At 40.3% G+C, this 21,725-nt stretch overlaps 1 protein-coding gene across 5 annotated transcripts in view; it reads left to right on the top strand.

The window, feature by feature from the left end:
- The window catches only part of gatad2ab (GATA zinc finger domain containing 2Ab), a 139,507-nt gene that overhangs the window by 83,598 nt on the left and 34,184 nt on the right, over positions 1 to 21,725 (top strand). For all 5 annotated transcript variants that reach the window (XM_060846282.1, XM_060846287.1, XM_060846283.1 and 2 more), the window contains one exon: positions 3,388 to 3,685. In XM_060846282.1, the coding sequence (XP_060702265.1) occupies positions 3,388 to 3,685 (298 nt within the window). The remainder of the gene's footprint in view (positions 1 to 3,387; positions 3,686 to 21,725) is intronic.

Raw genomic sequence — 21,725 nt, forward strand, 5'->3', positions numbered from 1 at the left:
TCTGAGGTGGCACCCCCCAGTTGGTGATATAGAGTACTGACAGAGAGTGTACTCTTAGTCCTTAGTACCCCTCTATCTATGTCAGATTTGTAGGGATCAGTCAAAAGTGAGGTCCTTTTTTGAATAAAATCCCTAACTTGAAAAAAAACGAAAGAGGTCTCAATTAGGTAACTCGTACTTCCGTACTAACTGATCGAAGGACATCATTAATCTCCCTCAAATAAATCACCCATGCAAGATATACCCCTAACTGCCCAACGTTTATATCCTGAATCTATCATACCTGGTTGAAAACTCGGCATATCCACTAAAGGTGTAAACAAAGATGTTTTGCCAATATTACCTTCCCTCTGCTGAATTGCCCTCCATGGTTTAACAATATTGCATTGGCAGAATTCCCTAACTGTCCTCCCCTTGTCCAAAAACAGCAAACTGGTAAAGGGGCACCTTGCCTGGGAGATTTCAATATCTAGCCATATTGAAAGAGGGTCCCCACAAACCCAATCACTTATGTAGGTCAAGAGTGAGCTTAATTGGTAACTTTTAATGTCCAGAAGGTCTACTTCTCTCCTCTCCCTCTCTTTCTCCCCCCCCCCCCCCCCCCCCCCCCCCTCCAGTCTGTGAGGCAACTGCAGTTTGGCTAATTTAATGAGGGGCCGTTTACGGTGCCAGATAAAGGAGCTGAACCAACTGTTCAGTCTCCTGAGTGTTTGTTTATTGAAAATCAGGGGGAGCATCCATATAGGGGAGAGCAAACAAGGGAGAATATTCATCTTAATAAGCGCTATCCGACCCAACCATGAGACTGGAAGTGCCTCCCATCTTTGGAGATCTTGTTTAATTTTTTCAAATAATTGAGTAAAATTGGCTTTGAACAGCCAGTCCAGAACTGGAGTAATGAATATGCCCAAATACACACAACCCCCCTGTGACCACCTAAATGGGAATCTATAGTCAGTCTCAAGGGCCAACTCTTTCGTAAGAGCACCCATAGGCATAGCCTGTGATTTAGCAAAATTAATCTTATACCCTGAAAAAGCGCCAAACGAGTGAATGCATTGTACCAGTCAAGGCACTGAGACTGCTGGATTTGTCAAGAAAATTAGAACATCATCTGCATACAGCGAGATCTTATGTAATTTTGACCCCACTTCTGGAGCTGATGTATTGAGATCCCCACGAATGGCCTCTGCCAACGGTTCAATCACCAACGTAAAAAGTAATGGTGAAAGGGGTCAGCCCTGCCGGCTGCCCCTAGAAATATTAAAATTGCTTGATCGTACCCCGTTAGTAATGACCGCAGCGAGAGGTACACTGTAGAGAACCTTTTACCCATCTTATGAAAACTTCGCCCAGACCAAACCGGTCTAGAGTATATCAATCATCTTTATAGCTTCTTCAAAAGCTCAATCAAGTTAGTGAGATACAATTTCCCATGAACAAATCCATGTTGACTATCCGTAATAAGTCCTTGCCTGTCCAAATACATGTAAATCTGGTCCCTTAGAATCCCCACCACCAACACACTCACCACTGATTTAAGGCTCACCAGTGTGTATTTCTGTCACTTGTGGTAAGAACATATTTAAATGATTGAGTACTCATTCATTTGAAGGTGATCTTGCCCCTCTCCCTTGCATAGGATATGCAGCACAAAAGCAAGCCATTCAACCTAACAAATCTTTTTTTGGTGTTTGTTGTATTATGAAACTCTCCCCCACGTTTCCTTATTCACTTGTAAAAGCACAACTCTCCATTCCCTTCACCAGCTACTAATTTCCCCTTGATGCATCTATACTATTCCTTTCAGTCACTGCCAGTGATTGCATGTTCTCTATTCTCTCCACTTTGAAATTTCTTGTTAATTCTCTATTGGTATCAATAAGTTAAATAGCCTTTGTGTTAAATTTTAAATAGCCAAAGCATGAAAACTTTGTGACACTTAATTGCAGTCTGATTGTCCACTAGGAAATCTTAAAGCTACTGTGTGCAAAGGTTCTGTGTGAAGATAAGAAAAGTCAAGGATGTTTGTTCTAGTAACAAAATTCAATACCAGAATCTGCATTTAAGGTAGATAAGATGAAGCATTTAACCAGGATTTGGAACTGCCTGTGTTGGACTGAGGTGTGCAAAGTTAAAAATCACACAACACCAGGTTATAGTCCAACAGGTTTATTTGGAAGCTTTCGGAGCGCCGCTCCCTCATCAGATGCATTAACCAGCCACCTCTGAGCTTCATTAGGCCTAATCAATGAAGATCTTTAGTAATAAGGAGAAAATCACCACTATTACAGAACTTTGCTAAATTGGAAGATTTTAATGAAATTCGCATTAACTTTGACCTTCATTTGACATGGAATTGAAGATTTTTATCTGAAGCAGAGGAAATGGTCACACCCTGTTTTGGGCATTTTATATATTTAAATGAAGGTTAGGTTTTTCTCCTGATGGTTGTGTCGGTGGTGGAATTTTCAGTTGTCTTGCTAAATTGGATGAAAAATATTTCAAGTGTTAGTGTATAGCTCTCAAGGGGTTCTGCAAATGGAGGATTGCAGCTATGTAGACTGGGATACTGGAATTGTTGGAGCAGAAAAGGTTGAAAAATTCTGATGAAAGGTCACTGATCTGTCACACGTTCTCTTGATCAGTGGTTCCAGCTTTTTCTATTTTCAAATTTCAAGCATCTGCAATTTTTGCTTATGCGAGTTTAAGCGAAGAGGAGATTTGGTAAGGCTTAGCGGAGGTTTTTGATGAAAGTAAATGAGTTTCTTCCAGTGGCGGAAAGGTCAATAGCCAAAGAGCATAGATTTAAGGTGATCAGCAAAAGAATCCAAGGTTTGAGAGGATTTTTATGCAGCGGGTGGTTAGAATTTGAAATGCACAGTGGCTATAAATTAAATTTTACTCATTAAAAAGCAACTGGATGCGTATTTGAAGGAGGAATAATTGGAAGAATATGGGGACAGGGAAGTAAAGGCTAAATGGAACAACCCGGCATAGGTTTGATGGGCCCAATAGCCTCCTTTCCTGTAGTCTCCTTTCTAAGTCTACCCTATTAAACCCTTTCATGATCTTGAACACCTGTATCAGCTTGTTGTTTAGTCTTCACCCCAGAGAAGAGATCCCCAGCACATTTGGTCTTTGCTGAGAAGTGATTATAGATCAGTTCTGATTTCATGCCTTTTCATCCCAGTCTGGTGCCTCATTTACTTCTTTACAATCTGTCTTAACAAGACCCCAAATATCCAATGTTTAGAGATTCTCCAATGAGCAGTTGCTGACCCATCTTTAAGGGCAAAAGAGGTTTTGAGGGCAAAAATATGTTTTAGTGCAGTGTGACATTAGGTGGAGAAATCAAAGCCTGTAATACTTTGTCTTTTTTGACAGATATTTCTGCTATGACAGATGAAGTATACCGAACACGAAGCCAAAAGAGAGCATTGGAGCGCGAAGGTCTGCATAATGATGTGGATATGAAGAAACCAAAAATGGAATGTTCCAGAGGGAATGATAGGGACAGTGAACTAGATGATGTGAAAGGGGGAATGAGAATTAAAACCGAACCCGTCGATCGGGGTGGTGGTCGGACTCCTGGGTTACTAAAAGGGCCAGGTGAAGTGAAAGCAACAATTAAAGTAGAAGTACAGGCCGGTGATGAACCTGTCGACATGAGCACATCAAAGATGTGAGTATACAGCCATAAATTCATCTAATACTTTTAAAGTTACTCTATTTCTGTAAAAGGATAAATTAGCTTGCCAGTAGTGTTGCTAAAAAGAGACAACAAAGAACTTGCACTTATGTGGTCCATTTCTGACCTCCACGACACCTCTTTCCCCTCTCCTCCTCTTCTCCTCTCCCCCCCCCCCCCCCCCCCCCCCCCCCCCCACCCCCCCCAGCACTTTACATCCAAAGAAATATTTTGGAAGTAAAGTTGCTGTTGCAATGGAGGAAAGTAGTTGCCGGACAGGATGAGGCCATTTAGTCTGACCTGTGTGTAATAGCTGTGTGCAAGAGCAATTCAGCAAGAATCATTTTCATACCATTTCTCCCTAGTCTTGCAAAGTTTTTCCCCCTATTGCCCATTTGGTTGTTTTGTCAATCACCTTAAATTGATGATTTTTCATTTTCAACCTTGTCTCCTCAGTCAGGACCCCCGATTTAGAAAATTCAGTAAATGTCACCTCTTGTCTCACAGTTTCTCCAAACCATAACATAAACGAAGTCCCTCATTTTCTGAACCATATGACAGTACGGTACAGGAGTAGAATTGGGCTATTCAACCCTTTGAAGATGCTCTGCCATTCGATCATGGCTGATGTGTTTCCCAACCTTGTTCTGTTATATCTTGATCCAGCATGTTAACCTTAAGGGAATCCTGAACAAGAGTTCCCAAGTCCCCTGGTGCTTCAGATTTTTGAAGATGCTCCCTATTTAAAAATAGTCTACACCATTTTGGCTTTCCCACATTTTATTCAGTCTGCCATTTCTTTGCTGATTCTCCTAACTTCTGCAGCTTCTCTGCTTCCTCAACACGACCTTCTTTCTTTGTGTTGTCTACAAACTTAGTAATAATGCCCTCAGTTACTTTGTCCACATTGCTAATGTATAACGTGAATTGTTGTGGTTCCGACACTGACCCCTGTGGAACCCAGTCTCTGGCTGCCATCATGAAAAAATCCCTTTGCCCCACCCTCCGCCTTCTGCTAGTCAACCAATCCTCTATCCATGCCAGTACCTTGCTCCTAACACCATGAGCTTTTAATCTTATTGCCAGCCTCCAGAGTACCTTGTCAAAGGCCTTCTGGAAATCTGAATAGATCATGTGCACTGGCGCTCCTTTTCTAACTTGCTTGTTACCTCTTCAAAGGATTCTCCTAGATGTGTCAGTCATGCTGACTGAGCTGTATTTTACCATGCATGTCCAAGTACTTCGCAATCTCATCCTAAATGGAACTTAAAATCTTAGCTATGACCAAGGTCAGGCCAACTCGGCCTGTGGTATCGTGTCTTTGGCTAATCTCCTTTCTTAAATAGGTTTTACATCTATCATTTTCTACTCTTTTTTTGGACCTTTCCTGATTCCACTGTTTTCTGAAAGTTCACCACCAATGTACGTAAGTCTCCTCAACTGTTTCCTCCAGAACATCACCAAAGACCCATCACACCCTGGTAATGCTCCCCTACAATCTCTTCCATCAGGCGGAAGTTACAGAAGTTTGAACACAGTCCAGCAGGTTCAGGAACAGCGTCTGCCCAGTCGTTATGAGACTGACGAGTGGACGTTAATTTTAAATAATGCTGATCTTGCTGATGTTGATCTTACCTAGTGCACGTCCTGTGCAATGTAACCTGTATGCTTCTAATTTTTTTTTTCATCCTATTATCTTGCATACTATGATCTGTCTGTACAGGTAAATGAAAGCTTTTCACTGTTATTAGGTACATGTGACAATAAATAAATTTTAAAAAAACAAATCAAAAGAACTCTGGCTTATTGTCCATCTGGTCCAGGTGATCTATCCACCTTCAGACCTTTCAGCTTCCCTGGAGCCCTCTTAGTCATAGAATCATACAGCACAAAATTAGACCCTTTGGTGACTCATCCATACTGATCCAGTTTCCCAAACTAAACTAGTCCTACTTACTTGCCTTTGGCCCATATGCTCAAAAAACCTTTCCTGATCATGTACCTATTCAATGTCTTTTTGATGGGCACTGTACTCATCTCTGCTCCCTTACTGTCTTGAGTTCTGTTATGTTGCTGGTGTCTTCCAAAAATGACGCAAAGTACTATTCAATTCCTCCACCATTTCTTTGCTCCCCCTTCCTACTTCTCTCGCTTCATTGTTCAGTGGTCCAATACTCTCACTTGCTTCTATCTTACCTCTTTCTAAAAAAAAATTTGCAGTCTTTTTTTATATTGTTAAAAATCATACAACACCAAATTATAGTCCAACAGGTATTGAACTAGGATTTCAATAGCTCATAGCTAAGGAAGGATGTGCTGTCCTTTGAGAGGTCCAGAGGAGGATATAAGAATGATCCCGGTGATGAAGGGTTTGGCATATGAGGAGTGGTTAAGAACTCTGAGTCTGTTCTTAGATTCTTGGAAGAAATCGCATTGAAAACATGCTGTGTGATTTTTAACTTTGTAAACCCCAGTGCAACACAGGCATCTCCAAATCGTTTATATTACCAGCTAGCTTATTCTCATATTTTATCTTTGCACCCCTCATTATTTTTCAATTGTCCTCTGCTGGTTTTAAAAGGCTTCCCAATCCTCTGGTTTCCATTCATCTTCACCACTTTGGTTTTTCTTTTCTTTTTATCCTGTCCCTGACTTTCCTTGTCAGCCATGGTTGCCTGAACCTCCCCTTAGTATGTTTCTTCTTCTTTGGAACAGTTTTGTGCTGTGACTCTCGAGTTACCCTCAGAAACTCCTGCCATTGCAACTTCACCGTCTTCCCTTCCAACCAACTCCAGCCAGCTTGTCCCTTGTGCCTTTGTAGTTATCTTTTACCCAATTGTAATACCATTACATTAATTCCATCTTCTCCCTTTCAAACTGCAGGGTGAATTTTATCATATTATGGTCGCTATCCCCCCCCCCCGGGATTCCTTCACTTTAAGCTCCCTGATCAAGTCTGCCTTGTTACACATCACCAAATTTAGAATTGTCTATTCCCTAGTGGGCTCTGCCACAAGCTGTTCCCAAAAAAAAACAACTCATAGAATTCCATTAATTTATTTTCCTGGGATCTGCTACCAGTCTGATTTTCCCAGTCCACCTGCATATTGAAGCCCCCCCACCACCACCCCCCATGATTATTGTCATAGTCCCTTTCATACATGCCTTTTCCTGATTTGTTTTCTTCCCCCATCCTGACTACTGCTAGGAGGCTTGTACATTAACTCCCATCATGGTCTTTTCTCCTTGACATTTCCTCAGTTCTACCCACATAGATTCTACGCCTTCTGAGTCATTATCATTTATAGAGTCATAGAGATGTACAGCATGGAAACAGACCCTTTGGTCCAACCTGTCCATGCCGACCAGACATCCCATCCCAATCTAGTCCCACCTGCCAGCATCCGGCCCATATCCCTTCAAACCCTTCTTATTCATATACCCATCCAAATGCCTCTTAAATGTTGCAATTGTACTAGCCTCCACCACTTCCTCTAGTAGCTCATTCGATACACATACCACCCTCTTTGCGAAACGGTTGCCCCATAGGTCTCTCTTATATCTTTCCCCTCTCACCCTAAACCTATGCCCTCTGGTTCTGGGCTCCCCGATCCCAGGGAAAAGACTTTGCCTATTTATCCTATCCATGCCTCTCATAATTTTGTAAACCTCTATGAGGTCACCCCTCAGCCTCCGACGCTCCAGGGAAAACAGCCCCAGGCTGTTCAGCCTCTCCCTATAGCTCAAATCCTCCAAACCTGGCAACATCCTTGTAAATCTTCTGAACCCTTTCAAGTTTCACAACATCTTTCCGATAGGAAGGAGACCAGAATTGCACGCAATATTCCAACATTATTTTCATAGGAGCAAGGCACCCCACCTCCTCTGTCTAGCTGTCCTATCCTTTCAATAGAACATATATCCTTGGATATTTAGTTCCCAGCCCTGATCCCCTTGCAGTCACATCTGTGATACCCACAACATTGTTTTGCAGGTTGAAATTGGCAGGTACAAACTCATTTACCTTGTGTTGTATACTGTGTGCATTTAAGTACAATACCCTCAGTCCTGCATTGACTATCCCCTTATGTGTGGTGTCTAAAGTTAGATTCCTGATCCTTTCCATTCGCAGCTCTGTTATTGTTCTGGAAACTTTAATAGCCTCTGCTGAGCCCTCCCCGTTTAATTTTTGCTATAATTTTCTGTGCAGTTGAACCGCGCACACTCTCTGCTTGGTTTAAAACCCTACTCAAGCCCTAGTTATGCCATTCTTGTAAATCTTTCTGCATCCTTTCTCGTGCCTTTACATCCTTCCCAAATGCGATGTTCAGAATTGGGTGTGATGCATCGGTTGAGACTGAACCAATGCCATGTCTTTGAAATCATGGTAACCAAAGATGGCACCTTGAAAATTTGTGGCCCTCCGTAGTACCACAGCTGGAATGTCTGCCTGAATATTTGTATAAGGTCTCTGGATTGGAAATTGACTGAATTTTCTAACCCAGCCAAGAATGCTATATCTGCATCAAGCATGAAGTATTTTACCACACCATTGACACTGCACTGAAACATTAGCTAAACTGGCATAATTCTGATGTTGAAATACATTTAATCCAATACCTTTAAATTGACCCTCAACGATCTTGACATATCTGCAACTACTGCATTAGGTCAAAAGGATTAGATAATTCAGCTAAGGGGATTAGATGAAAAGTGTTGGGAGGAGGTTGCTGTGGAGTACACACACTGGTATTAAGCGATGGTTTGTTTCTGTGTTGTAATCCCAGTAATTTACCACATGAAGGCTGTTCAGATCCAGCAGAAGTTTGAAGCAACAATATCTGTAATTGTACTGCTGACCATTTTGTTTTCTAATTGGAGTGGGTGCGTCATTGAAAAAAAAATCACACAACCAGCTATTGTTTTCCTGATATCCTCGTGAATGTGTTTTGTTTGGAGGAATAAATGAATAGAAACACAGAATATAGACCAGAACTGGAGGCTGCTTTTCAACCCCTCAAGCCTCTTCCAACATTTGGTCAGGTCACAATTGATCTACCTTTTATTTCCATACATCTTCCCTGGTTTCACAATCCTTACCATTATTAGATAGCAGAAATTTTACCGTTCTCGGTTTTGAAATTTTCAAATGACCTTGCCTTCAAAAGCATTTTATTTTTGGCATGGTGAATACAGAATTCCAGATAACCTATCCCTTATTGACATAACACCCATCGACCTACCTCTTATTTTAAGCTCATGTCCTCTTGTTCTGAGCTTCCCTACCAGAGGAAATAATTTCTTGATCTGCCCTTTCACATCTATCTTATCTATTTAATTGTTTTAAACAACAAACTGATCACCTCTTAGTTTTTTGTATTCAAGGGAATATAAGCATAATCCAGAGCTTTAACTAAATTCATAAAGAATAGGAAAAGCCACTAAAGCAAGTAGTTCACATGAAGAAAAATGTTTCTGGATAGAGGGTGACTTGGATACAAACTGATCAATATCAAAACATGGTGCTTCCTTCAAGTTAATGCATCTTTCCTTTTTCCGAGGGCAAATTTAATTGCAAAGTTGCAAATGCATCTCGTGCAAGATACTGACATAAGAGAATATATCTCAGGAGCTGTCATCAAAATCATTGTGCTGGGGTTGGACAGCCTCTTCAATTTGTGTTGACTTCTTATCACTGAGTTGCAAAAAAAAATTGAGCGATTGAAGAGTTACAAGGAAAGATTTAGCCAAGAGTTTCTTATATTGGACCTAATTGTATGCCTCTATACAATTAGGTCCAATATAAGAAACTGTAAAAGAAAGGGAAAAGTAAATCTGGAAAATGGCAATGAATGAAATGGCACAGTGTCAAACCAGTAAAAGGTCCATTTGCAGCTGTTGTTTTAAAAAAAATATTTTCTTCTGGTGATCTGCTGTAGAATAGTCTGCTAGTGGAGGCAAAAAAATGCCTGAATTATTTAAACAATTGAACATGAGAGGAACTTCAGGACCTTTGTGTTAGATAAATTAAGATGGGAATGGGGGCTGTACACGATTCTGATTATCTTGATTACTGTTAGTGCATCTGTATAAAGCAGATTCTTGAATGTTAGAAGCCATCAAGCCCAGTGATCCCGATTATGGTAGCATCGCTTCAGCCCTAACTTTCAGACTTGTCTGTCTGGTTTCTTATCTTGGCAAGTTTCTGATCCCAGTCCATTGTCCTGCAGTCTGGCGACATGAAACTTTGATAAATAATGATCTCAATTGGTTGAGGTGAGATGGCATAATGATGTCACTGGATTAATAATCCAGAGGTCCAGGCTAAGATTCGAACATGAGTTCATATCACACAACGGCAAGTGTTGGGATTTGAGTTTTAAATTTAATTGATAGTTTCTGGAATGGAAGTGTTGTCCGTAATGGTCCCACAGCTATCATCTATTTGTTGTCCTTACATGTGACTCCATCCCACAGAATGTTGTTAGGTCTTAACTGCTGTCTGAAGCTGCTTAGCAGGTTGCTCTGTCAAAAGCAATTAATGGAAGATAACAAATGCTGGTCTTCAAGAAAAATAACTAGACAAAGCTTCCTCATAAGCTGGTAAAAAAAGTTTCAAAAATTGGGTCAAACTCTGCCTGTATTCTGTAGAGCTTTTGAAGGATGAGAGGTCATTTTGTTGAAACCTACAAAATACTTCGACGAGATAGATGTAGGTAAGGTGTTTCCCTGGTTAGGATGCCTAAAACTAGGGTTGGGGTGTCGCAGTTTAAAAACAAGGGAGGTGCCATTTTGATCAGAGATGAGAAATTTCTTCTGGCTCAAAGGGTTATGAGCATTTGGAATTCTTTACCATAGAGGGAATAGGAGGCTCAGGCTTTCAGTGTGTTTATGATAGATTGTGATAGACTTCTGACTGCAAGTAGTGTGTGGGGCAGGCTTGATGAGCTGAATGGTCTATTCCTGTTCCTGCAGTCAGCTGTGTCTCTGCTCTGCTGCCATACATTAAAGAGAATGGAGAGGATAGCTAGAGAGAAATTTCCCACTAATTAAACAGTCTTCTAGGAACCAGGGCGTGGCATAGTCCACAGAGAATTATTTGAGGAGTGAAATAGGTAACATCTTTATTTTAAATCTGTGTGTATTTGGAGTTACATCACGGATCTTTTCAAATGAAAGACTCGAGGGTTAAATTGCCTAATACTGTTACATATCTCAATATCAAATAAAACGTTAGAAACAATTTACTGTTGATTTCTCCAGTGAAGAATGATGGGAACTCAAGGTGACCTTTGCAGATAAGAGGATCAAATGTAAAAGGAATAGTTGTACTTTGTAGTTGTGTTCAATGTGTAATTGAACCATGTCGATTTCAGCCAAGATGATTTTCTATGCAGAGTTAAATGCTGTCAACTGGGAATAATGTAGAAAACAGTCCTACAGTGTTTGAAATGGAGTTAAAGGTCCTATTGCTCGTCATTCACCGTTAATAACTGGTGAAATGTAGATGTAAGGCTCAGGAATATCTGGGAGAAAGTGAGGACTGCAGATGCTGGAGATCAGGGCTGAAAATGTGTTGCTGGAAAAGCGCAGCAGGTCAGGCAGCATCCAAGGAGCAGGAGAGTCGACATTTCGGGCATGAGTCCTTCTTCAGGAATATCTGGCTCAGGGTAAACTGTTTGCAGTATCAAAGGTCTGTCTCACTACCATCTCATTTGACATTAGTGTCTGTAAAAGAGTATGGAGTGAGGAGAGAAAGTCAGCAGAGGAAGAAAATTTTATTGTATATTTGAGAGATGGAATAACTTCCTCTGGTGAATGAGCTTATTCAAGGATTCTTTATTTGCTTGTGCTCTTTCCCATTTCCAATTCAAGGTCAAAAGCAAAATGCTGCTGATGAAATATAAATATAAACTCAAAAATGTTTAAATACTCAGCAGGTCAGCAACATCTGGAGACGGAGAAGCAGAATCCTTCAGTTCAGTGGCCTTTCAGGATTCATCAAAGATAAAATCTGGAGGAAGGCATTTCAGACTCAGGAACACAATGGAATAAAGCTCCGGGAGCCAAGAGTAAAATTCTTAATTCCCTCCTATCCCAGCTAATTTGCAATTTGCCTTCCAGTTGTAAATGCCTTCTTTACTGATCAGTTTATACAAAATACTTTTCGGTATTGAGCAGCATTGGGGTGTGAAAACCCTGATTAATGTTTCTCCTCTTCATTTTAAGAGCATAGGAACATGAGTGGGTCATTTAATTCCTCAAGCCTGTTCCATCTCTTAATGAAATTATGGCTAATGTGCAACCCATAATCCTTTGCTCCATAATCTCTCAATAGTTTTGATTGGCAAAAATCTGTCACTCAGATTCATTGTTCATTTTAAATCTAAATTTCAAATTTCTCCAGCCGTTTGTTATAGATGTTGTTGCCACTTCACTCCTGAAATATCTACTTGATGTCCCTTATTCCTGAACAGTCCCAACCAGCAGAAATAATTTCTACCAACCCCATATCGTCTCCTTAGCATTTTGAAAGCTGTGAACAAATCATTGCTTAACCTTCTAATGGCCAGGCAATCCATTTTTCCTCTGTACATTAACTTTTATGCTGAGGTTTGTTGTAAGAGACTTCAGTACAAACTTAAAAATCACACAACACCAGGTTATAGTCCAGTAGGTTTATTTGGAAGCACTAGCTTACGGAGCGCTGCTCCTTCGTCAGGTGGTTGTGGAGAATCACCTGAAGGACCAGTGCTCCAAAAGTTAGTGCTTCCAAATAAACCAATTGAACTATAACCTGGTGATGTGATTTTTAACTTTGTACACCCCAGTCCAACAACAGCGTCTCCAAATCATCAGTACAAACTGAAAGTTTGTGGCAAATAAGTAATCCACTCAAACAATCTCTCCTACTTCTCAATATGAAACCCCTGCTAATGTCCTCAAGCTAGGAATACTGAATCTAACCACTGTCATTCATACATTTCTATATTGACCTCTCATCCAACTTATACCTATACTTTGCTCATTAAAGATGCCTGATATTCCAAAATAGTATAAAATGGCAGGTGTCATTGAGGGTGAAATTATTAGTTGTAAAATATGGGCGTATTAAGAATTACACATTTCTGGTGATGTGGAATAATGAAAATCTGGACCCTCAGATTAGGCATCAACAATATAAATTATTTTGATTAATGAAAGAGGGCTGTGCTTAACCACTTATACTTGCCATTTCTATAGCCGGTTATATTTTTACACTTTAGCTGTCATGTGGACTGAAGAATTTCAATTAAAAAAGAGGAACTAGTTTTAGAATGAGTAATTGTGTTTTATCCTTTGGAATAGTTTTCCAATGTCATTTCTCAAAGCTTACAAACTGTAAGTATTTGGTTAGTCATTGAATCGTTTTATTTGCTCTTCACGAATTGGATCCTTCCAGTTTAAAAAACTGAAGTTTTCTATCCCAGGAAGAGCTTTCCCCTGCACTCCACTGCCCCACCCCCAACCATTTCAGGTCTCATTCTCTACTGGGTCATTGCACTGTTCACTGACGATGAGCTGCCTGTGTCCACAAATTTCAACAAGAGCTATAAATTTATATGATGGTTCTATAGAGTTGCTAAAGTTGAGCTCCTGTTGAGGGAACATTGGGAGTAACGTTCATGATCCAAGAATAATATGAATTACAAACTGATTTGAAACTATTGAGCTGTTTCATTTTGAAGGGTGAACTACACTAAAATAGTTTGCTTTTTTGAAGCACAATGCATGCATCTGAGTTAAAGTGAATGCCGCATGATGGGTCAATCGGGCTACTATTGTGTTAGAGGAGAAAGTGAGGACTGCAGATGCTGGAGATTAGAGCTGAAAAGAGTAGACTTGCCTTGTCATATAATTGTTTCCCCTTTCCACTAAAATTCTGAGTAAGTCTATCTTCATTACACAAACATGATTAGAGGATCCCCAACTTAAAGACTTTGAAAGATAAATTGAAACAGAAATGTGTGTGGTTGTGTGCGAGTGACTTGTATATGCTCAGATTCCAATTGCATTAACTCCATTAACTGCTTTGACTGCCAACGTGGCAGTGACACAAAAGCTTGGAATGGTCAGTGGTATCCAGCAGCTCTCTCACTGAGCTACATAATAGAGCAATACTAGTGAGGCATTCTGATTGTCAATCCTTGCAGCCTAGGAAGAAGCCAAAAATACAAAGATTATCACTGTTCGAACTGGATTTAATCTAATGCACGCAGAATCCAGCCCCTTAAATCCATGTAAGAGCTCCAAGAAAAAAATCTTTTATCACATGCTTTTGATAAAAGGTATGAATCTCTCCTCTCTGCACACTGCCACGTCCCTATGCGCAATCTCTCATTCACACTTCAGGGATGAAGAGTTTTAAACAGCGGCCTACCTGTACTCCCAGGTGAACCTAAAGGTCCCATGGCACTGACCAGAAGTGCTTCCTTTATCTTGGGCCAATGTATGTCACTTGATTACCAAAGGTAGTTACTCTGATCATTGTTATGGTGTTTGTTTGTGGAGTGCGCTATGTACAAATTGTCCACTACATTTTCTTCTTCACAGCAATGGCTACACTTCAGAAGCATGTAATTGCCTTTGTGTGGCTTTAAAATACTTTGGGATATCCTTAAGTTGTGAAAAGTTATATGCAATGTTATGACACGGTGGTGAACTCTTCTGCTAATTAAAAGAAACACTTAGAAAAGCTCACCGTGCCTCATCATCTGTTAAAGTATGAGTGACCGAGAACTCCCAAATTCCACCATTTAAAGAAAAACATCTCAATTTATTCCTTAACTCCACAAGTGAATATTAAACAACAGCTATTCAAAACTTCAAACCCCCCTTTCTCTTAATTGTATGTTATCTGCCTGCAAGTCTTTATAATAACAACGTTCCAATAAAAACACGTATTAAAATTACATCACCTTAATTTCAAAACCACACCGCCTGTCGTCTCCGGTGTCGTCCTCCTTTTGGCTTAAGGTCTCCCTGGGTTGTCTTCTGTATTTTCCTGTGTTTTGAATGGTACTGTCTCTAGGTAGCAGTTACTCTTTGTCTAACTTTCTAAATGCCTGCTGCTTTTAAAATACCCCAAGCATAGATCATCTCATTTGTTCGAGATTGGCAAAATCAATAAATTCAAAATCAATTGGGTTTTAGTATCCTGGGGCATAATTTAAATCGGTTAAATTTGAATTGTTGTCAAAATAGCAATTAACTCAGGTATCTGTTTCACAGCCAAATGTTACATATTTTCAATTCTCCAGTACATTCTGAGCCTGCTAGCTAGTCATATGTGAGGTGGTTGGAAACTCTCAGTGCAAAACTGCATTCATGGTATATACACGCCTTCAACTTCATAACAACAATGTGAGTTTTGGTTATGACAGTATCAGTTACGACACCTCCTGTCGGATAGACTTATTATCTATGCTTGTGCATTTAAAATAAATGGAAAATGGATTCTCGAGGCTGATGGTACTTGAGGATAGTACTTCGATTTCCTGTACACAAAATAGTTACGTTTGCTCATGTAAAATGTTTTTGCAGTATTTGAGGATGGGATGGGCATTGTGCAAGTAAGTGCCTTTTTAGTTTTCAATCACCTCAACCATATGACTAAGCGGAATCTCTCCTCATGGAAAGACTTTTCTTGGCACTCTTATCGCTGTGTATCAGTGGCTAGTGGTGCAAATGAGAGAAAATCAAATGTTTTATTTTGTTTTGTTTTTAACGTTGCAATTTCACTAACACCAGGGTTTTGAAGTTGGGAGGAGTTTGTTCTTACTGGCCATCTGTTGTAGCGAGAGGATAGTTACCATACAATCATGTCACCTAGTTTTCCAGACACAATCCACGGGGGTCATTACAAAGTCTGGTAACGGAAAACCGTTCTTGAGCCATTCACAACAATCATAGCTGCTTCAAATTATCCTTGGAAATCTGAAATTGAAGAGGGGCTGAAGTTATTAGTAAAGTGCATCTGTAAAATCTGGCATCAGGGTGCGAGAGTCTATTGTGTATTGGAACTCTGAACTTTCTTCTCGGTTCTCCTCCCCTTTGTTTCTTCCAAATTCTTTCTTATCTCCAGTTCGTTATTATCTGCACCCCCTCCATCACTTCTTTGCCACACTCTCACCCATGCACCCTCCATCCCTTCACCCCCTCCTGCCCTTCTCTTCCCCCCCCCCGCCCCTTCCACATGTCCCTCCACAAAAGGCATTGATTGTTATCACTGGATAGTCTATTCAACTGATTGCCTATCTCCCCTCAATCTAGACCTCTGCGTTTATGTGACATCTATGCTATGTAGAACCCAGGACACTTCACAGAGGGATGTTAATAAATGAGATTTGTTTCGTCAACTCATTAGCAATAATAAAAAGCAATCTTTTTAATCAACTTGTGCGGACATGAACCCAGGCCTCCTGTCCTTTCTTCATCACTCTAGAGACATGGATGGCACTGCTTTCTTGAACTGCTGCACTTTGTGCTGTAGGCTGAGCCACAATGCCCTGAGAGAGAGAGTTCCAGGATTTTGACCCAGCAGCACTGAAATAGCATTGATGTATATCCAAGTCAACATAGTGAGTGACTTGGAGGGGGACTTGCAGATCCCACGTATCCGCTGCCCTTATCCTTCACGATGAAAGTTGTTTGAGAGTTGCTGTGCAGAGGTAGGGACATTATCACCGTGCCGCAAGTCTGTCCATCGTTGTTTTTAATCAGTTTATCAAAATAGTGCCAAGAAGGCTGCTCTGTTTAAAGGGCTATAACATGATGAATTTGGTATAGTTTAACATAGAGTCATTTCTTTTTTATTTGGTTTATCAAAATAGTATAAAGTGGGATGGAGATATTCTCTTATGGAATTGTGATGGTGTCCCTATCTCTGAGGCGGAGATCCAGGCTCAAGTCCTACCTGTGCTCCAGACGTGTCACAACATGGCTGAACAGGTTGATTTAAATCATCAGTTAAGAAGAATGAGTAAAAATCAGGCATTGATTTATTTACTGAGTTCAGCATTAACACCAAGGAAAGGCTTTGCTAGTTTGGTCTAGCTTTTTGTCCTTCGATGTCTGGTTTGGAATCCAGTTAACAACGTCAGTGGGTTCCAGCACCTTTCTACTGCTTTGCTTTCAGTGACTGCATTGGGCAAGCATGAACATCAGCAAACATTGTGGAGAGCATCCTAAGCAACCCCAATCTCTCGTGATAATGCCCTCCGGCAATTGCGTCCCAGTAGGAATTGCATAATTCCAGTTGAAAGCATGAATTTTTGTTGACAACTTGACGCAGTCCAGTCCAAGTTTCTTATCAACACCTGGGTGACTCTCTTAACTGAGCCACTCAGCTCCATGAAAGACACTGTTTGAATTTAATAATTTAATGGAGAGAAAGGCTCTTTTGAGTTGTTTTAAACATTTTCATGTGGCTCTGTTTCAATAGTTAAGAAAGATGTTAAGTTTTTCTAGTTTTTTTTTGTGATTTAGTGCTGTCCTCTAGCATATTGCAAGGTAGCCCAGCAGCTATTTTCTGCCTGGACTGTTGAAACAAGGGCTCCAAGTAAGATTTTGTGTTTGTCAATTAGTGGATTTCATAAGTCAAAAATTCAAGAATGTTAGAAACACAGTACTGGAATTAACATCTTTTATAAGTTCATAAAACAATTCTGGAAGAAGTCATTCTGCTCGTGTTGGTTACCCTTTGACCAATTTACACACATTACCTTGTTGTGTTCTTCATTCTGTCCACCTGCTCTAGCACTTTTGCCAATTATCTTAAATCCATCCTGATTTCTATTACAAACGCTTTAACCCTTTCAAATAATTGTCCCGTACACTTGGACAGTTCTGAGAATTGGAATCAAGATACCTGAGTTAAACAGTGTCTGCTGATGGACACCTTTGAAACAGTAATAGAAACGTCGTAAAATTGAATTACTGCTCAGTTGCAAATATTTGAGCAAATCACGTGCAGTGTTCGTCTTTGAACTGAGTGATCTGATAGTCCCTTGAATAAATTGCCCAGAAACCCCCTCGAAATTGTATCAGGTTGTACTAGAACCTGATTTCAGAGAGTGAGGGTTATGTTACCCTTCGTGCACTGTGGCAAACTGAAAACAGTACCCCAAGTTATGTTTCCACAGGGCTGTTTTCAACGATTCAACATCCAAAAATATTTCCCGTGAAGGGATAAGCAGAGAGAGATGGGAGAGAAAGAGAGTCAGAGTATTTAAATGAGGCAATTGAAGGTACATATGGAGGGGCAATTGCAGAGTTGGCTTTTAAAGAAGGGGAGAGGGGCATGATATGACATTCACAGAGGAATTTAGGTGCTGTCTATCAAATGCAATATTAAATGTAATCAGCACCCTCAGATGTGTACAAAAGATCCCATGGCACTTTACAAAAAATAAGAGCAGAGGAATTCTTCCATGTTGTGCACCAATATTTAATGTCTTCACTTATCTGAATCACCTGGGCTGTTTGTGGGATCTTGTGCAAATTGCCAGGTTTCATCAGCAGTGCCTTCAGGTAAGTACTTTATATTGGAACATTTTGGATTTCGGAAGTTACTATGTAAATGGATTCTGTGGCTTGGTGGTGAAGATTCTGAACCGGTCATCCATGCCAAAATACTGCCTGCAATGTCGTGGGCTCTTAGTACGTAACCTTTAGTGAGGTACTTTATCGAACACCTTCTGGAAAACCAAATACAGTACATCCATTTGTTCCCCTCTAGTTGATTGACCTCTAATCAATTGATCAGACACACATTCCATTTCATGAAGCCATGTTGACTCTTCATGATTCAATTGATTTTCCAAATGTTCTACTGTTACTTCTTTAACAGAGTGTAGTGCATTTCCAACAATAGATGTTAGTGTAATCAGCCTATAGTTACCCACTTTTTGCCTCTGGACCTTTTTGAAAAAGGGTGTCACATTGTCAGTTTTGCAGTCCTCCAATTCTTTTCCAGAATCCCAGGATGCTTGGAAAATTACAACCAATGTATCCACTGTCTCTCTAGCTACCTCTTCTTAGGATTCCCTTAAGCCCGTTCCATCATTTAATTAAATCATGGCTGATGTATCTTTTGTCGAGAATGTGGTTCTGGAAAAACACAGCATCCGAAGAGCAGGAGAATCGACATTTCGGGCATAAGTCCTTCATCTTATTCCTTGGTGCTGCCACCCTTTCAGCTTGTGTTATGGAAAGATGTATCATCAGTTTTTAAATTTTCAATTAAGGTCACTGATAAACCCTGTTTGATGAATGCTGAGGACATGTTACATGCTTTCCTGAAGGTATAAAACATCTCCGCCACTCTCTAGAGTCCCTGACTTGCAACCACCGGGGCAGCATGGTGGATCACTGGTTAGCACTGGTGCCTTCCAGCACCAGAGAGCCGTGTTCAATTCCGACCTTGGACAACTGTGTGTGTGGAGTTTGCATTCTCCCTAAGTCTGCAATGGTTTCCTCCGGGTGCTCTGCTTTCCTCCCATAGACCAAAGATTAAATGGATCAGCTGTGGGAAATGCAAGGTTATAGCGGTAAGTGGGGGGAGTGAGTCAGGATGGGATGCTCTTTGAAATTCGGTGTGGCCTAGTTGGGCTGAATGAATGTTTTCACCGTGTAGGAATTCTATGTAAATGAAGCCCTTCGAGCACAATAGAATGGCAGAATAAATTTGAAAGACCAAAGTTCAACTCCTGCTTCTGGGTTGTTTCCCACTTGCCTGCTTCTCAAATATTGGTTTGGTTGAATTTATTAGAAGATACATGCTAAGTATTTAGCAATATGAAAATATTCTGATACACTGATGTTATTGCATTATATGATGCTTTTATATGAGACTGCACCTGGTTTTCCCTCAAATCATTGGACCACGGGTGTTAATGGAGACAAATTGAAATAGAAAACCCAAAAAAGAGACAATGGGAGACAAAGAACTGTGGTGAATATTTTTCTTCTCGTGGAGAAAGTCGCACTGCTTGGATGTTGACAAAGTATTTGTCCTTTTCCAAGATGCAAACTGTATATTTGTGTGCAGCTTTAACCATCGGTGCCAAGACTTGTGCTTTGGTGCACACACGGTACATTTCACATGAGGCTAATGGAGCAGTTTGTAACAATTAAACAGGATGTTTATAATCTACATCAGGAAGAGCATCATCAACATTTCCTGAATATTCAAAAATAAGACATTTCAACCTAAAGAAGGATCTTCACGTTGCATTGGCTAGTTTGTCCATGCATTTTGCAATCATTGCCATGCTGTAAGTTCTAAAGAGCTGAGACTTGGGCCACTTCATAATGAATTCAATATGTTAGGTCCAAAAGCTGGATTGACCAGCTGGCTTCCTCATTTCCTAGTTCAATCATGTGTCCTCTTGATGTCCCATGTTTACAAATTTTGAGATGTATTTTAGATAGTACAATGGACTAGGGATTTGCTAATATGGGAGAGTCCTCGTGTTCTGTAGGAGAGTTGCTGTGTCATAATGCAAGGTGGCATGGTGGAATATGGGTTCAGCATGGAGTTGGGCTGCCTTGTAAATTCAAGGGTTTAGCACTAATTAAAGTAAACTGTTACTGTTCACAAATAATTACTAGTGTCATTAAAATAGTTTTCTATGTTGTGTAGATGTCTGAAGGGGAAGGTATTTGAGCTGGTTCTTAACAAGATGGTAACTACTTGCATTAGCAATGAATGTCTGTTCCAAATAGGTATTGCAGAAAAAGTATATTTTCAAAAAAGTATGATACAGCTACCATGGACAAGACCAGTGTTCATTGCCCATTCATGTTTTCCATTACAAAATTGCAGACTTTAAACCACCACAGTCTATGTTTCCCTAAAGTATTGTTAAATAGAGGTTTCTGCTTTTTAATCTCGCAATGAAGAAGCTGGGAACTGATGGATGAAGATGTCCCTGTGTAGTTGCTGCCTTTGATCTTTTAGGTTGTGGTGTTTTAGATGGCATTGCCAAAGAAACCTTGGTGACACAGCTAAGTCAGTGAACCTTGAGGCTAGTGAATGAAGTGCCAATCAAACAGCCTGTCTTACCATTGATGGTTTCAAACTTATCCAGGTAAACGTGTTAATCATACTCTTTAAATATACCTTCTAGGTACTAGAGTAATGAAGGATGCTCTACAATGATGTATAGGATGTCCATGTTTTATATTCTCAATTATGTTTAATAAAATAAATCATTAATTTTGAGAGCTTTATCCTAAACTTCAACTTATAAAAACATACTTTGGGTTCTCAGTTTTTGCACCAACAGCAGAGCAACCCATGGCCTTTGCTGCCGACCATGGCTAAAACCCCCTCCATGTGGAATTTCCTAATTGCTTGCTGAAAAGCCCCTGCTGTTACCACCAGAAAGGTCAAGTTGTCATAAACACATCAATAGTTCAGTCTGATACACCATTTATCAATGATGGGGTGAATGAGAGTTTCAAAAAATTCATGTTTTCACACCAGAGATGTGCACAAAACAATCACATGAGCATGATCACAAATTGCGAGGACATTTTTGAATCTCTCACCTTCAGGCCTTTTTTAAAAAGTTGGCTTTAGAAAGTTTGTTATGTACACATCAAGCAGAGTCTTTCAAATTGAGCTTTTCAAAAGAAAGCTTGTGAGGCTGGTGGAATTCTGTTTTTTGCCTTTCCAGGGTTGCTTTTACTGCCTGTTCAATGGGCTCCATTTTGTTTCACTACCTGAATCCTACCTCCCTTCACAAAATGAAGGCAGTGTGTCACAGACCAGTTTCAGCTGGCTGTTGCCATAGGTTCCACTGGGGGTAGTCATGTGACAGAGCAAGGGAAATGCCTGAGTCATGTGATAACTTTTTTCTGGTGCAATTAACATACAGGAAGTTTTCTCCCAGTCACTTAGATGCCAGGATGCTGCTGTTAGCTGATGAGTGGCATCTTCTCAGCCAGAGCCTATTGATTGTCTCGAGCAGTTTGTGTTGAGTGTGCA

The sequence above is a fragment of the Hemiscyllium ocellatum genome, chromosome 28 (genome assembly GCF_020745735.1).
Source record: "Hemiscyllium ocellatum isolate sHemOce1 chromosome 28, sHemOce1.pat.X.cur, whole genome shotgun sequence".
Classification (NCBI taxonomy): domain Eukaryota; kingdom Metazoa; phylum Chordata; class Chondrichthyes; order Orectolobiformes; family Hemiscylliidae; genus Hemiscyllium; species Hemiscyllium ocellatum.